The sequence below is a fragment of the Spinacia oleracea genome, chromosome 1, assembly GCF_020520425.1.
Source record: "Spinacia oleracea cultivar Varoflay chromosome 1, BTI_SOV_V1, whole genome shotgun sequence".
NCBI classification, from domain to species: Eukaryota; Viridiplantae; Streptophyta; class Magnoliopsida; order Caryophyllales; family Amaranthaceae; genus Spinacia; species Spinacia oleracea.
In genome coordinates, this window is record NC_079487.1 from 40,920,860 (window position 1) to 40,939,295 (window position 18,436).

Sequence of the window (18,436 nt, forward strand, 5' to 3'; positions counted from 1 at the left end):
GCAATGCTTTCGATCAGTGAGTTCAAATCTATATTAGGCTCACAGCTTACTCTTGACTGAACTTATAAGTTCACACCAATGGCATGTAACAGATCATCGGATTAAATGAATCAGAAATTCCTTTAATAGCTTTTCGGGAATTAGTTCGGAAGAACATAAATATACGATATGACGATGGATTGGAATCGTATATCGTATCGCGAATATTCGTAAGCTAGGAGAAACGAATAATCGTATCTTACGACGGTGATTCGTCAAGTACTATATGATAAACAATAGCCGTAAGGCATTGGTCGCGGATACGAGCAAGACGAGGCTGTCGGCCCATCGAGCCAAGCGCGCAAGCGCGCAAGGCCCAACGATCCAGCAGCTCGCCAGCAGCGAGAGCAAGCCCGCAAGGCCACAGCTGTGCGTGCGCGGACAGCAGCGAGGCCCAAGGCGCACGGCTGCGTTGCCTTGTGCGCGTTGTTTCATGGGCTTGTGCGTGTAGCTGGCCGGTTGAGGCCTTGTGCCTTGGCCGGTCATGTTATAACCTTAGGTTTATAACACACCACCTCTCCTAATTGTTTTTCCAACACACACACAACTAATTCTATGTACTTTAGTTTTAACCTAATCAAAAAGAACCCTAATTCTCTCTTTGCCTCCGTTCAAACTGTTTTTCCCTAGAAGCTAAAATATCTTGAGTGACGTTTAAGCTACGAATCTCAAGACGGATGTGAACGTGTCGTTGAACCAAGTATATGAACGACATTTGGAGTTCTTGTTCGTGTTCGTGATTCGTTGAACTAGGGAAAGCACGCTACGAAAGTAAGTTTGCTTAATCTGTACTTTATACATGCTTCCTGGCTTTGAGGATTATTCCGCTGCGTTAATATGTATTTAACTGTATCCCCCTACACATTTTGGGCCTGAGTAGCCATTGGCTTTTGATTTTCCATGCGGAGTTGTTCCATACCAGTGGCCATCAGCTTGACTTGTGCGTCTAAATCTGTGATCGACATGTTGCTAGATGGTGTAGGGGAGAACTGGGGTTGGAAGACTAGAGATCCTGAAAAATGAGAATGACGGGTGAAGACAGGAGTTACTAAAGATTAGTTTGGTCTAATGCTCGCTAAACGTCTCACCATAAAAGGAGACTAAAAAAGCAGTTATTGGGTGTACTATGATTCAAAGTGAGTGTTCATAGATTGCAAGACTGGATTGTCCTCCTATCTTTGATAGGATATGGTGTTGTTGTGTAACAAGGCCTCTCGGAGAGTAAGATACTGTGAAAATGCATGGATGTCCTCAGGATTGTTAAGGCTTAACCTTCTGTAAAAATTTAACAGTTGAACTCAGTAATCTGAGAAACACTTCTGGACCTAATAAGGATGGCTTGGATCTTACCTTATGTTCCGCAAGTAACACTAAGCGACAAAGGAATGTGAATGCACACTTGTCTGAATGACAAGTGGGAGACTGTAAGAAATATGTCCTTTACCCAAGCTGCATTAGTCTAATACCAAGGTTCAGATTAATTACGAATAATCAATTAAGTGAGATCAAGTGATCGGAACACAATGCTTTCAATCAGTAAGTTCTTATCTATATTAGGCTCACAACGTACTCTTGACTGAACCTATAAGGTCACACCATTGGCATGTAACAGATCACTGGATTAAATGAATCGAAAATTCATTGAATAGCTTTTCGGGAATTAGTTCGGAAAAACATATATATACCATATGACGTTGGATCGGAATCGTATATCGTATCGCAAATATTCGTAAGCTAGGCAAAAAGAATAATCGTATCGTACAGTGATTCGTCAAGTACTATACGATAAACAATAGCCGTAAGGCATTGGTCGCGGATACGAGCAAGGCAAGGCTGCCGGCCCGTCGAGCCAAGCGCGCAAGGCCCAACGACCGCAACAGCTCGCCATCACGAGAGCAAGGCCCGCAGGGATGCGGCTGGGCGCGCGCAGACATCATCATTGGGAACAAGCAGCAACGAGGCCCATGGCTGTGTTGCCGTGTGCGCGCTGCTTCCTGGGATTTGTGCATGAGCTGGCCGGTTGAGGCCTTGTGCCTTGGTCGGTCATGTTATAACCCTTGGGGCTATAACACCTAACCGATTCTCCTTATGTTTTTCCAGATACACACACAACTAATTTACGTACATCAGTTTTAACCTAAATCAAAAAGAGAAACCCTATTCTCCTTTTGCCTCCGTTCAAATTGTTCTTCCCTAAAAGCTAAAATATCTTGAGTGACGTCTAAGCTACGAATCTCAAGACGGATTTGAACGTGTCAATGAACCAAGTAGAGGAACGACATTTGGAGTTCTTGTTCGTGTTCATGATTCATTGAACTAGGGAAAACACGCTACAAACGTAAGTCTGCTTAATCTTACTTTATACATGGTTCCTGGCTTTGGGGATTATTCCGCTGCGTTAATATGTATTTAACTTATTATCTGACATGAATACACAACTATACACAAAAGATATGGCCGTAAAGAAATCTAATTCAATGCACGTCTCATAATTGAACTAAAATGTGGTTACACCAATGATGTCATCCTTCTGAAGAAAGAGACGTGTAACCATTCACTCGTCTTCAAGAATGAACTCTAGGGGAGGACACCCTTTCAAACCAGTGGAAAGGATGCGACTCTGCGAACTCCTTATTCCACGCAAGCTCCACTCCACCCTTGATCGATTGCTTCCCCAAAGCAAAAGATTGGGTGCGCACCTCCTCCGACATGGCCACCTCGTGCCGAGCCTCATCAAGTTGAGACTCCAACAACCCGAATTTCTCATTCAGTTGATGTAACTCTTCTTCTTTTCCTTTGCCCTTCGTGGCAAGGTCCTCCATCTCCTTGAAATTTTGGTTGATCTGCTAAAGACGCCTTGTGTTGTCAGCACGAAGAGTAGTCAGAGAAGCGGCTTGGGAGTTGATCGTCTCCTGCATATCCAAGCGGAGTTTCTCCAATGTGGTCAAATGATGCTCCCCAACTTGAAGGGCGACCCTGCGAGCTTTGATTTCCTCCTTGACCAAGGCAGTACACCAGGTCCTCAATGAGTCTAGCTAAATGAATATCTGCAGACCAGAGAAAGAAATTTGGTGTAAAAACATTGAACTTTGGAAAAGAAAAATGTTGAATTATTGGACAAATGTTACTTACGTCCAGTGCGCAAGACTGCATCGCCGCAAGTTGAGTTTCAGCAGCCTCGGGGAGGGTCTTGGCATACTCCTTCGGGATGGCGTTGCGCATGCCGCCCAGGATTTTAACCTTATCCTTGGAGGAAAAGTGGATGGAAGAAGGGATCTGCTCAAGTTTAGCGTCTAGCGCTTTGTGCAATTTTTTTATGCTCTCAAGTGCTGCCAATTTATTAAATGAGCCGCACTTGAAGGGAAGCACGTGGCGATTTTTCTTCTAGTGTTATCTGGATAATGAATGGATTGATTGATGAACAATTGTTGCGTCATGTGTTAGGTTATGATTCATATGACAAAACATAAATCATGCGGAAAAACCATCAAGCCAGGAAAGCATATTATTTACACATAATCATTTAGCATAGTTTAGATGCATACACTTTGTTGCGTGCCCTCCCTAGCTGCGCCAGAACCGAACAAGAACAAGTCTTTAGGACTCCAAGTGTCGTCCCTCCGTAGATAGTCCACAGCACGTCTGGATCCGCCTTAAGCTTGACCAACTAGAATCGCCCTTAAGGTAGCTTAGGAATTTCGGCTATTAGGTGCAAGTGTATGGCTGATTTTTCTTCAAAATCTTACCTTTAGAATACTTCAATTGTCTCTATAAATTATGACCCTAGGCTCCTATTTATAGAGGTATGGAAAAGGAATTATAATCCTACTAGGATTTGGATTTATTAATTAGAATCCAACTTGAACTCTAAATAATAAATATAATCTTATTAGGATTAGGATTTAATCAATACACGAATTCCAATAGGATTAGGATTCGTTGCGAACATGAGCATCGTAAGGCCACGAGCATCGCACCACCGGCCCAGGCCTTGCGGCCTACACGATCAGCCGTTGCTCGCAGCCCAACAGCACGCCTAGCGTGCGCGCGCCAAGGCCTTGCTGGGCCTGGCCTTGCGCTGGGCCTGGTGAGGCGTGGCAGCTCCATGTTGGGCGCTCGGCTTGCTGGGCGCAGGCCTGGCTTCGTGCTGGGCCTTCTTCTAGCAAGCCTGGTCCGATGCTAATTCGTACGATGCACTTCCGATTAAATTCCCGGTTCCGGAATTCATTTCCGATACGAACAATATTTAATATTTCCGATTCCGGAATTAATTTCCGTTTCGAACAAATATTTAATATTTCCGTTTCCGGAATTACTTTCCGATTCCGATAATATTTCTGATTCTGACAATATTTCCGTTTCCGGCAATATTTCCGATTCCGGCAATATTTCCATTTCCGATAATATTTTCCGATACGTACCATGTTTCCGTTTCCGACAACATCTACGACTTGGATAATATTTATATTTCCGATACGATCCATATTTCCGTTTCCGGCAATATCATCGTTTCCGGAGTATTCATTTCTTGCTTGTGACGATCTCAGCTCCCACTGAAACCAAGATCCGTCGATTCCGAATATCCATAGATGGAGTATTTAATGCTATTAAATACTTGATCCGTTTACGTACTATTTGTGTGACCCTACGGGTTCAGTCAAGAGTTAGCTGTGGATTAATATCATTAATTCCACTTGAACTGAAGCGGCCTCTAGCTAGGCATTCAGCTCACTTGATCTCACTGAATTATTAACTTGTTAATTAATACTGAACCGCATTTATTAGACTTAATATTATATGCATACTTGGACCAAGGGCATTACTTCCTTCAGTCTCCCACTTGTCCTTAGGGACAAGTGTGCATTACCTAATTCCTTTGTCGCTCGATGTTTGCTCTTGAACATAAGGTAAGAGTTGTCATCCTTATTATGTCCAGAGGTGTTTCTCGGTTTCAGAGTTCAACTGATCAAATAAACAGATAATCATAGCCTATGATTCATCCGAGCACGGCCATGCATTTTACAGTTTCTAGCTCTCCGAGTGGCCTTGTAAAACTTTTAAGCATCTCATCCCGATTTATGGGAGGACAATCCCAATCTTGCGATCTTGAGATTAGACTTCGTTTGATAGGTGATTACCTGAGCGTTGCCTTTATAGCCTCCTTTTACGGTGCGATGGTTGGTCAACGTCAAAGCAACCAGTTCTCAAACAAGTAATCTCAAATCACTCAGGTATTGAGGATTTAATGTCTAATAATTTTAATGAAATTTACTTATGACAGATTTTCATCTCTTACAGTAAAGTTTCATAGGTATGTCCGATACTAGTCTTTCCAAAGTAAGTATCTATGCAAATGATTACGACATTGCCATGTCCACATAGTTCAAGAAACAGAACTACTAGTCATCTTGCATTCCAGTCGTCTAACGTTTTCTATGCGTCCAATTTTATAGAAAACTCCGACCAGGGACCATTTTCAACCTTTGACATTCAAGTTCACTTGATAGACATTTCTTAGTCACAGGACTGGTCCTGACATTCTATCTTGAATATATCGTCAAATTGAAGGGACTCATCATTTAATGAACCACAAATTAAATGGAAAATGAATTCTATTCATTTGTTGTGAATGATTAACCAATAATGTTTTACAAAGAATTAAACTCTAAAACTTTAAAACATTAAATAAGGACATCAAAGCCATTCTCCAATATGCTTGATTCCCATAGCTGCAGTGTGCGAGTTGTGCTTCGCCTGCGGCAGAGGTTTAGTCAATGGATCTGATATGTTGTCATCAGTTCCAATCTTGCTTATCTCGACTTCTTTTCTTTCAACGAACTCTCGTAGAAGGTGAAATCTACGAAGTACATGCTTGACTCTTTGGTGGTGTCTAGGCTCCTTTGCCTGTGCAATAGCTCCGTTATTATCACAATACAGGGCTATTGGTCCTTTAATGGAGGGGACTACACCAAGTTCACCTATGAACTTCCTTAGCCATACCGTTCCTTTGCTGCTTCATGTGCAGCAATGTACTCCGCTTCAGTTGTAGAATCCGCAATGTTGTAGAATCCGTTGAGGCAGAAGACAAACCCAGACTGTGATCTGAAATCATCTTTGTCGGTTTGGAAACTTGCGTCCGTATAGCCTTTAACAATTAATTCATCATCTCCACCATAGACCAGGAAGTCATCTTTGTGCCTTTTCAGGTACTTCAGAATATTCTTGGCAGCAGTCCAATGTGCCTCTCCTGGGTCTGACTGGTATCTGCTCGTAGCACTGAGTGCGTACGCAACATCCGGGCGTGTACATATCATAGCATACATTATTGAACCAATCAATGATGCATATGGAATCCCATTCATTCGTCTACGCTCATCAAGTGTTTTTGGGCACTGAGTCTTGCTTAGAGTCATTCCATGAGACATGGGTAGGTAGCTCGCTTGGAGTCTGCCATCTTGAACCTTTCAAGCACCTTATTGATATAAGTGCTTTGACTAAGTCCAATCATCTTTTTAGATCTATCTCTGTAAATCTTGATGCCCAATATGTACTGTGCTTCTCCTAGATCCTTCATCGAAAAACATTTCCCAAGCCAAATCTTGACAGAGTTCAACATAGGAATGTCATTTCCGATAAGTAATATGTCTTCGACATATAATACTAGGAAAGAAATTTTTCTCCCACTGACCTTCTTGTATACATAAGATTCGTCTGCGTTCTTGATGAAACCAAAGTCACTGACTGTTTCATCAAAACGTATATTCCAGCTCCTGAATGCCTGCTTCAATCCGTAGATTGATTTCTTTAGCTTGCATACCTTTTTAGCATTCTTTGGATCCTCAAAACCTTCAGGTTGTATCATAAACACAGTTTCTGTTAAAACGCCGTTTAAGAAAGCGGTTTTGACATCCATCTGCCATATTTCGTAATCGTAATATGCAGCGATTGCTAACATTATCCGAATAGACTTTAGCATTGCAACTGGTGAAAAGGTTTCATCGTAATCCACACCGTGGACTTGCCTGTAGCTTTGAAAACTTCAAGTTTCCAATCCTTGTCCTTTTTCAGTTTGAAAACCCATTTGCTTCCAATGGCTTGGTAGCCATCTGGCAAATCGACCAAATCCCATACTTGGTTTTCAGACATGGAGTCTAATTCAGATTGCATGGCTTCTTGCCATGCTTGGAGCTAGGGCTCGTCATAGCTTGCTTGTAAGTCGCAGGTTCATCACTTTCAAGTAATAGAACATCATAGCTCTCGTTCGTCAAAATACCTAAGTACCTTTCCGGTTGAGATCTATATCTCTGCGATCTACGCGGGGTTACATCTCTAGATTGACCATGATCCTCACCAGATACTTCTAAATATCTCTGAGTTTTATCTTGAATGTCATCTTGATCATTCTCTAGAGTTTGTTGTTCGACTCGAATTTCTTCGAGGTCTACTTTTCTCCCACTTTTCCTCCGTTCCGACACACCGTTCTTTCAGATGGTCATCAACTTCATAGCTCAGATATTCACCGCCTCTATCAGACCGCAATTCTTTAATCTTCTTGCCTAATTGATTCTCTACTTCACTCTGAAATTCCTTGAATTTGTCAAAGGATTCAGACTTATGCTTCATTAGGTAGACATAACCATATCTACTGAAGTAATCAGTGAAAGTGATAAAGTAGCTGAAACCACTCCTAGCATTTGTACTCATAGGTCCACATACATCTGTATGGATTAAACCCAATAGTTCAGTTGCTCTTTCTCCAACTTTAGAGAAAGGTTGCTTTTTCATTTTGCCAAGTAAACATGATTCGCAATTACCATAATCCTCTAAGTCAAATGGTTCTAGAATTCCTTCCTTTTGAAGTCTTTCCATGCGTTTCAAGTTAATATGGCCTAATCGACAATGCCACAGATATGTGAGATCTGAATCATCCTTTTTGGCCTTTTGGGTATTTATGTTATAAACTTGTTTGTCGTGATCTAATAAATAAAGTCCATTGACTAATCTAGCAGATCCATAAAACATCTCTTTAAAATAAAACGAACAACTATTGTCTTTTATTAAAAAGGAAAATCCCTTAGCATCTAAGCAAGAAATAGAAATGATGTTTTTAGTAAGACTTGGGACATTGAAACACTCTTCCAGTTCCAAAAGTAGCCCAGAGGGCAACGACAAATAATAAGTTCCTACAGCTAATGCAGCAATCCATGCTCCATTTCCCACTCGTAGGTCGACTTCACCCTTGCTTAACTTTCTACTTCTTCTTAGTTCCTGTGGATTGGAACATAAGTGTGAGCCACAACCTGTATCTAATACCCAAGAAGTTGAATTAGCAAGTATACGGTCTATAACGAAAATACCTGAAGATGGAACGACTGTTCCGTTCTTCTGATCTTCCTTCAGCTTTGGACATTCTCTTTTGTAATGGCCTATTCCATCACAATAAAGACAGCTTGATGTGGACTTTTCCTGCTTTGATTTAGTATTGCCCTTGGACTTTCCACTTTTCTTGAACGGTCTCCCTTTAGCCTTGAGTAAATCTTTGGCTTCGCAGTCCAGTATTATCTCAGCCTTTCTGACAAGGTGAACAAATTCTGCAACTGTTTCTTCTCTTGATTCACTTAGGTATAGTTGCTTGAAGCGACCAAACCCACTGTGCAGTGAATTGAGCAAGATAGAGACTGCCATCCTTTCGCTTATTGGTGTTCCTAGCAGACTTAGGCGATCGAAATATGAAAGCATAAGATCCACATGGAACCTTAGTGGGACGCCTACCCTTTGTTTAGTGCGAAGGAGGTGAACATGTGTTTCTTGGACCTCCATCCTATAACACCTGTTGGGAGAACTGACCTTTAGACCAGACATTGATTCAATCAACTCATGGACGTTCAGGTCCCTGTCCTCCGTGCTTCCACGACAGATATCCCTCAGATTTTTGATGAGCGTAAAAGGTTCATAAGCTACAAACCTTCTAGCCCATTCATCAGGGATATTGTTCAGCATGAGACTCATAACCTTTTTGAGATCCGCATCCCAGGCGGAAAATCTTTCAGGGGTCATGTCTCTGGCATGGTAGCTTGGCATGGGATGTAACAGTACATACTCAAGTTCATTGAGTCTGACTATTTCAACTAGCTTAGCTTCCCATTCAAGAAAATTTGTTAGGTTCAGCTTGACCATAAGCTCAGAACCCATGATGATGTTTTGATTGTTGTTTGCCATAGTTAAAACTACAATTGAAAAGAATAAACAAATAAATAACCATTCACAGTTTCTCTTTAATAAACTTAAATTCTAGCATACATGCATAATTCAATGTTCATTAAGCATTTTATTCAAGTTATGTGTTCCGGTAGGTGTGAATAAAATGATTCCAAGACCCTAAAATCCATTGAAGAATTAAGCACATTATGTATTTAGACTCAATTCTAAAATCTTTTAGGTAAGCAAAAGCCTTTTGCTAATAGTCTAGAAACTACTCTTGGTTGATAGGTACGTTTAAGAACTTATTAGGTAAACCTATCGATTTTGCCACGACATAAAAGGACACCTTACTTATATCGTTGAGTTTCACCAAAACTAACATGTACTCACAATTATTTGTGTACCTTACCCCTTTAGGACCAATAAGTAACACCTCGCTGAGCGAAAACTATTACTAGATTGATGTAAAGGATATCCAAGCAAGTTTTTATTTTGGCATGGCACCTTTTAACTCAATTTTTAAGTTTGGAACTTAAGGCTCTTACTATGTTGGTTAGATTTTAAGTGAACTAAAATCCTTAATCATGCAACATAATCAAGCCACAATCTCATGCATAATTAAGACCTATTTAAAGCAATAAATAACTTAAAACATGCATAAGATAAATGTGATCTAGTATGGCCCGACTTCATCTTGAAGCTTCAACTTCAAAGCCCGTCTCGAAAATGGTAAATTCGCTTGAATTTCACCGTGGGAGGCGCCATTTTCTTCAAATAGGATAAGCTATAATTAAACTAATTACAACTATTTGATGGTGCGCAGACCATATTTAAATTGAAAAACAAATTTGGTGCAATAGACCAATTACATTCAAATTAATGGTACGCAGACCATATTTTCTATCCTATTTGGGCCATACTAGTCACTCCATAACCTGCAAAATAGTACATATACAATATATACCATTCACCCATTCATTATCATGAATGGCCCACATAGCTGGTTAGTAAAACACGTTACGCATCACATAAATATTTGCAGCAATTAATTAAGGGCACCAATAATCTACCAATTATTCAGTCCTTATTAATTCTAATCAAGTTGTTTAACCTTAAAGGATTTGTAGACCTAATCAAGAGTTTATGACTAAAAATTTCTCCCACTTAAACCAATAAATTCATATGCTTTACTAATTTTAAACATAAAAATGTATTTCTAGTCTAACCGGAAACATACAAATTTAATTAAAATTTAAAGCTCATATAAATTTATAATCGAATCCATTAATTTAATTTATTTCAGTTGAATTAAACAAATTTAAATTAATTCAAGATTTAATTTTAGTAAAATAATTAGTATAAATAAAATTTATAATAATTATAATATTCAAAATTAAAATCCAAGAAAATAATTTAAATTACGAATTTTTAAAATTAATTAAAATCATTGCCGAACTGAAAATTAAAAAATTAAATTCAAAACGCATCAATCGGGTCAAGACGAGGCCATGGGCTTGCGCCCATGCCCCGTCGAGTCCTTGAGACAGCATCGCCCCTCACGAGTCCTTGAGACAGCATCGCCCCTCACGAGTGATTGCACGCAGCATCGCTCGCTGCTTCGTAGCGCAGCAGTTGCTTGGCGAGGCTGGGCGAGGTAGCGCTCGTGCTGCGAGGCACCCCTCGCTGCCCGCGCGCGCCTGCCATCACTCGCTCGCCTTGCTTCTTCGCCCATCCGCCCATGCATCATCGCAGCACTCGACGCAAGGCAGGGTTGCTGCCTTGTGCTCGCGTGCTACTCGCCTTGCTCGCTGCATTCGTACCGCATGGGCGACGAGCTCCCTTGCTCGTCGTCGCATGCCCGCACTATACAACACCCCTTAAGGGTAACACGTAGCGTCCATTGCTTTGTGCGTGCAAGTTTTATGAGCGAATTGCATAAGAATTAAAACTTTTATTTCCAAAATTAAAGACAAATTAATAAATCATATTAATTTCATAATTTTAGGGCGAAAAATCAAAAATTTATTAATCAATTAATTTCCGATTAACATGGATTCAAATCTAGGTCATAAAAATTTAAAATTTAACACAAATTAACAATTTTTATGGTGGTTTTTAATCATTGGTACCTAATTAAATTATTAATTAATTATGAAAATCAAATTAATTCTAAATTATTCGAATTTCAACAAATTAATCATAATTACAAATTAGGTTGTATAATTAACAAGGCTAGGTATTCAAACTTGTTAAACATATACAGTAGGTCAATCAAAGATTCAAGATTTATCAACAAGAATCGCAAATATTCAATTTAACATCTTAAATTTACAAACTTTTGCGTTCGAAAAACTAAAACCTCCGAAAAGTCATAGTTAGGCTTCGAATTTGGGAATTCAGCGTTCGGCCGAAAAATATTTTTTTGTCAAAATTTTAGAATGCCTTTTACATGCGGAATTGACACAAAAATCACTCGATTTGGATGAGTAACGAAGAAACTGCCGAAAAACTGCGTACATATAATTAAATAAACGCAATTTGCAATTAATTACGAAAATTAATCACCCCTTTAATTCTTTGCAAATTTGTAAAATTTAACCATGTTCATGCAATTTAGATTATGAAAATAATAAGAGGCTCGTGATACCACTGTTAGGTTATGATTCATATGACAAAACATAAATCATGCGGAAAAACCATAAAGCCAGGAAAGCATATTATTTACACATAATCATTTAGCATAGTTTAGATGCATACACTTTGTTGCGTGCCCTCCCTAGCTGCGCCCGAACCGAACAAGAACAAGTCTTTAGGACTCCAAGTGTCGTCCCTCCGTAGATAGTCCACAGCACGTCCGGATCCGCCTTAAGCTTGACCAACTAGAATCGCCCTTAAGGTAGCTTAGGAATTTCGGCTATTAGGTGCAAGTGTATGGCTTATTTTTCTTCAAAATCTTACCTTTAGAATACTTCAATTGTCTCTATAAATTATGACCCTAGGCTCCTATTTATAGAGGTATGGAAAAGGAATTATAATCCTACTAGGATTTGGATTTATTAATTAGAATCTAACTTGAACTCTAAATAATAAATATAATCTCATTAGGATTAGGATTTAATCAATACACGAATTCCGATAGGATTAGGATTCGTTACGAACATGAGCATGGTAAGGCCACGAGCATCGCACCACCCGCGCAGGCCTTGCGGCCTACACGAGCAGTCGTTGCTCGCAGCCCAACAGCACGCCTAGCGTGCGCGCGCCAAGGCCTTGCTGGGCCTGGCCTTGCGCTCGGCCTGGTGAGGCGTGGCAGCTCCATGTTGGGCGCTCGGCTTGCTGGGCGCGGGCCTGGCTTCGTGCTGGGCCTTCTTCTAGCAAGCCTGGTCCGATGCTAATTCGTACGATGCGCTTCCGATTAAATTCCCGGTTCCGGAATTCATTTCCGATACGAACAATATTTAATATTTCCGATTCCGGAATTAATTTCCGTTTCGAACAAATATTTAATATTTCCGTTTCCGGAATTATTTTCCGATTCCGATAATATTTCCGATTCTGACAATATTTCCGTTTCCGGCAATATTTTCGATTCCGGCAATATTTCCATTTCCGATAATATATTCCGATACGTACCATGTTTTCGTTTCCGGCAACATCTACGACTTGGATAATATTTATATTTCCGATACGATCCATATTTCCGTTTCCGGCAATATCATCGTTTCCGGAGTATTCATTTCTTGCTTGTGACGATCTCAGCTCCCACTGAAACCAAGATCCGTCGATTCCGAATATCCATAGATGGAGTATTTAATGCTATTAAATACTTGATTCGTTTACATACTATTTGTGTGACCCTACGGGTTCAGTCAAGAGTAAGCTGTGGATTAATATCATTAATTCCACTTGAACTGAAGCGGCCTCTAGCTAGGCATTTAGCTCACTTGATCTCACTGAATTATTAACTTGTTAATTAATACTGAACCGCATTTATTAGACTTAATATTATATGCATATATACTTGGACCAAGGGCATTACTTCCTTCATCATGGACACCCACTGCCCTAAAAGACGGTTATGCGCTTCCTCCCGGTGCAGTAGAACAGAATGCGGTCGCCCTCCAGGATTAGCGCAACTTCGACTTTGCGTGCACTCACAAAACCGAATGGAGTCAGAACATATGGCCAAAATCGTGAGCAATTTTGTGTGTGAGAGAAAATGAATGTGTTTTCAGTTTTTTGGAAAAGTGTTTGAATAATTTTTGTGTGTAATGAAAATGAAAACGGAATTCTGATTAAGTAATCAGAACTAAGACAACCAACAGTAAAAAAACGGGCAGAAACAATAATGACTGTAATAGGAAAATCTTGAAGGTTGTAACGGACGTAATTAATGGTAATTAATCCAACGGTTACATAATCAACACAGATTCCCGTAACAAAGATTTAACCAAAACAGTCAGGTACCAAAAAGAATAGGTTAGTCCACAAAACTCACCCCACGCCCGCGAACCGCATTCCCAAGAGCTCAAGTACCAAGGTCCATGGCCCATGACCCGAACCCAGTCCGACCCGACGCGCGTGTGTGTTATGTGTCCACCCACACTACTCTCACACTTTCTTAAACAAGAGTTACACTCATTCCTCAATTAATAAACAAGGAAAAAATGAAGAGTTTTATCAATATGAGACTTTTTATTTAATACTATTTTATTTGTGTTTTCCAATGAGAACTTCCAACGGAATCTAATATATATATATATATATATATATATATATATATATATATATATATATATATATATATATATATATATATATATATATATATAAAGGGGAGTTTTTTGGAGAGTATTTAAAGCGTCCACGTAGGATTTCCATGTCATCATATATAATTAACTAATATTTTAGATTTATTAAAGAATAAATAAATAATAGTAGAGTCTTGCCATGATTAAATTGGTAGACTATATGATAAAGATAGATTCCAACAAAATTTATCCTATTTTTCTTCTACCTTTTATACATATATATACATATAAGATTTAAGTTCCTTTTCAATACGTAGCACCCTCACGTACCAAGCTGATGTGGTTGGCCGAAGGTGGTGGTTTGCGGTGATTGTTAGAGCGAAGTTGTGGTGGTTGTATGTATTGAGGTGGGACTTTTACGTTTTGGATTGCGCTAGAGTTTGTACAGGGGTTGTGGATTCTCCGAAGACCTCCATTGGGAATGGGAAATTGATAAGAAAGATCACAGTTTGCACGAGTTACACAGCCAAATCGGCCAATTATTCGACAAAAGGATTCGCATGCGTAAGATGTATACACGATGACTCTTATCTAAGATCAAGATCGAGCTGAAAACAATACATCAGCAGTGCCTACTTAACCTACTTTCCCAATCGTGTTTCCTCCGTCATGCATCACATAAATCAAGGCGCTCGCATATGAAGTTACAACGGCACCAGTCCTTGAATGGTTCTACAAGACACCATGAGGGGAACAAGGCCAACACCATCTCTTTATTGGGCAAGTTAGTTATCATGTTTTGTAGATAGATTGAATCAGACTCGCTGCAGACATCGGTCAGATGCAAACAACAAACTAATATGTATTTTTCTTCCAATGTCTCAATCTTCACTCGATCTTTGCTTCAACGGGTATCATTTCGAAGTAGATAACTATGTAGATTTATATCCAAACATTTGGGATTTGTTTGTAGTGGTAGGTTTTAGGCGGAAAAACAAGAATACAGAGTTACGCATCAATGCACAATAGGGCCGGTTACATTTTTTCCCCCTGTTTTTTAATTTTATTTGGGCGATAGGTTGAATATCGAAATATGAGACATGATATGAAAATCGTACAATAATAATTAATATTGAGTCATAATTAAGATAAATACTCAATGAGATTGATAAAGGGAAAAAACGTTGGAAATAAAGACTACTCTATTACCAAATTTTATAAATAAAATCAATAAAGCTCGGATGGAAAATGAAACACTAATCTTCCAAATCCTTTAAGGAACTTGGTTTAAAATGAACTTAACAAATTGAAACCTTGAAATTTTTCGGATGATCCAATCAACCACCTGATTTAAATTATAAGCCCTTGAAATTTTCGGGTAACCAATGCTTAAACTAAATTTCAAATAATACATATTTTCGGATAACTTTACGTCAAGTATACATTAATTGTTTTAAAACCATGATAACATACGCATTAATATAGTTTATATAGACAATAATTATCAAAAATAAATATAAAAAAGTTGATGTAAATAGTAAATGGGAGAGATTAATTAAAATGGTCGGTTTGTTCCTCCCAAGCCTACCAAGGACAAAACAAACACATTCTTAATATTTACCAGCCAAGATGCAATCTTTACACTAAAATATAGGTTAATACCTACTAAAAAAGCAAATGGAGGCGACACTAATTGATAGACGTATTGCAAACATTCAGAGAAAAATAGGAACCAAATCAGAGATATTAGGAACCCTAAAAAAATAGTGAAGAAATTGCTAACACTCAGAGAAAATTAGGAACCAAACCAAAGAAATTGTTTTAGTTGTAATGAATAGAATAAATAGAATATGAGGCGAAAAAATAAGAAAAAAGGAGTCTAAACTTATACAAAGTATATGTAACGATTTTGTTGAGATCACATGAATAACTAACTCGGGTTTTACCATTATTAAACTAACCACTTCATAACTCGGTTTTCCTATTAGTACGCATAAATATTTTAAATTAAGAATATATTTATACTCCAACTTGAAAATGGACCTATTTTAACTTTCTACTGTAGGTATAAATTTATAAAACACCTATTTATCTACGATGATATAATAAGACAAAAATGTACGAAAATTAATTGACAAATCCGTGCATCGCACGGACTTCAATACTAGTGTACATTAAAATACTGTATATCGAGAGCATACAAAAGTATTTTGTTTAAGTTAACTGAAATGAGTTTATCATACGGAGCCTAGTAACCAAGTTCATTTTTGCCTAAGTTAGCAGCCATCAATCCGAGAAAGAGGAAATGGCGGGGGCAGGGGAATTACCAAAGCCAAGCTACAACGCTCGGCAATACTCAGGTGGGAGACCGTCATACCCACCTCAACTCTTCCAATTCATCGCCTCTCACACTCCTTCCCATCTTTTTGCTTGGGATGTCGGCACCGGCACTGGCCAGGCCATTCCTTCTGTATGTTCTTCCTCTTTTCCTCCTTTTTTTTAATTTTTTTTTCGATTTTGCTTTATCAATCTTCTTCAAAATCTATAACGGGATACGGCGTATTTGTAGACGAGATTCCATTTTAGGTCAAAGGGGATCTACCCCCGAGTCTTTATGGATGACATCCGCACCGCGTTAATCAATTAATTACTATTTCAGTTGTTGTGGATTGATTATGTGATTGTTTTCAAACAGATTTTGGTATGCTCAGTTGATTTTAGGATCATTTCCTTCAATTGATTTTTAATATTTGTTCGATAAGTTGTGTTTTGACATAGTTCCTAAATTAGATTCAAACAATCACTGATTTAGAATATGGATTATACCTTTAGTTTCAAAATCAAAAACTTTTTGCAAATCAAAATTGCGATATATATACGGGCTTACCAACTTGTATTATATGTAGTATATACAACGAAGACTGTTTTTTGTTAATTTGCTCGTTTAGGGAGCTCCAAATGCATGAATGAGCAAAAAATGAGTGAATTCTATAAGCGCTTTGGCCAGTTTCTCATTAACTAAAGTTGAACTGTTGAAGTGAAATATTGGTACTAGTTCTTATAACTCTTGACCATTTTCATTTTTTAGCTAGCTGGGTTGTACAAGAATGTGGTGGGTACAGATGTTAGCGCGATGCAATTAGAGTGTGCACCAAAACTCCCTAATGTCAAGTACATTGAGACTCCTCGAATTCTATCTGTGAGTGATGTTGAGCAAAAGATAGCACCAGAATCCAGCATCGATTTAATAACCATAGCCCAAGCAATGCACTGGTTTGACCTGCCCAAGTTCTACGAGGTAGTGAGATGGGGCCTGAAGAAGCCAAATGGGATCATTGCAGCCTGGTGCTACACCACCCCTCAGGTGAATGACGAGGTGGATGCAGTCTTTTGGCCGTTCTACAAGAGTTTTTCAGGTCCGGGTTGGGAAGAGACAACAAAGGTTGTGGATGACAAGTACCAGAGTATTCACTTCCCATTTGAGCCTGTTGATGGGTTGAAAGATACTGGCCCGTTTGAGTTCAAGGCTGAGAAGGTGATGAGTTTGGAGGAATATTTTGCTTATATAAGGTCGTGGTCAGCTTACAATGCTGCTAAGGAGAAAGGGGTAGAGATGTTGACAGATGAGGCGGTGGAGCGATTCAAGTATGCATGGATGAATGACGGGAAAAGTGACAAGGTTGTAAAGTTTCCCATTTATTTGAGGATGGGGAGAATTGGGGACTCCGAATGAAGCTGGTGATGCTTTCTACTCTTATGTCATAATTAGTTTGTATTTCAAGTCTTCAACCTTGCCACAATAATATTAAGTTGATTATATAAAATCCGTGTATGAAGATCAGAGTATATCGATGATTTTGTCACATCGAATGTATAGGGTGCCTTGGGGTGATGAAGGTGAACTTGACTTCCTTTGTTCTTTGTCAATTTATTGGATCATGATAGATGAAGATTGAGAAACTCTCACGAAGAAGAGAAGTTCTGCATAATGGTAGCACTTGTTGCTTGCATTCGTGTCCAGATTCAGTCGGTTTTAGGAAGATATTTGTATTTTGATTGATTCCTTGGTTTTCTTCATGTGTAAGCTTTTGTTTGATGTGTTTAGGTCCCTTAGGATGTCACTACAAATATGTAAGCTTGGTGTTGAATGAAAGGCAAATTTGAAGTTTGTTAAATACAAAAAGAAAAACCGAGCATTTTTATACTCGCTTAAAACCCAAAATTTTAAGCTTTGAAATGAATTACTTGGGAGGTTCCCTCAAAGAAAAAAAAAAAAAAAAGAAGCAAATACTTGGATGATAAAACTTCAAGTATTCACCCTTGATTAACTTAGTTTAAGAGCTAATCTTTCACTAATTAATCACTCTTAGATTAGGAGTTAACACTTAAGAGCTAATCTTTCCACCTAACCTAAACACTATCCGAAAATTTGAATTACGACTAAT

General features: G+C 38.9%; 1 protein-coding gene across 1 annotated transcript; it reads left to right on the forward strand.

Moving 5' to 3' along the window:
• Nucleotides 1-16,229: 16,229 nt before the first annotated feature.
• On the forward strand, nucleotides 16,230-18,180 carry LOC110775723 (uncharacterized). Its single transcript, XM_021980331.2, has 2 exons — nucleotides 16,230-16,461; nucleotides 17,080-18,180. Exons 1-2 carry the CDS (start codon nucleotides 16,297-16,299, stop codon nucleotides 17,722-17,724), a joined length of 810 nt encoding a protein of 269 aa, XP_021836023.1. The 5' UTR covers nucleotides 16,230-16,296; the 3' UTR covers nucleotides 17,725-18,180.
• Nucleotides 18,181-18,436: the final 256 nt, after the last annotated feature.

What these genes read in the sequence shown, in the direction of transcription:
- LOC110775723 (XM_021980331.2), top strand. Translation starts at nt 16,297, where the DNA reads ATGGCGGGGGCAGGGGAATTACCAAAGCCAAGCTACAACGCTCGGCAA. An exon ending in CTGGCCAGGCCATTCCTTCT is followed by an intron (nt 16,462 to 17,079) that starts GTATGTTCTTCC and finishes TTCATTTTTTAG; the next exon opens with CTAGCTGGGTTGTACAAGAA.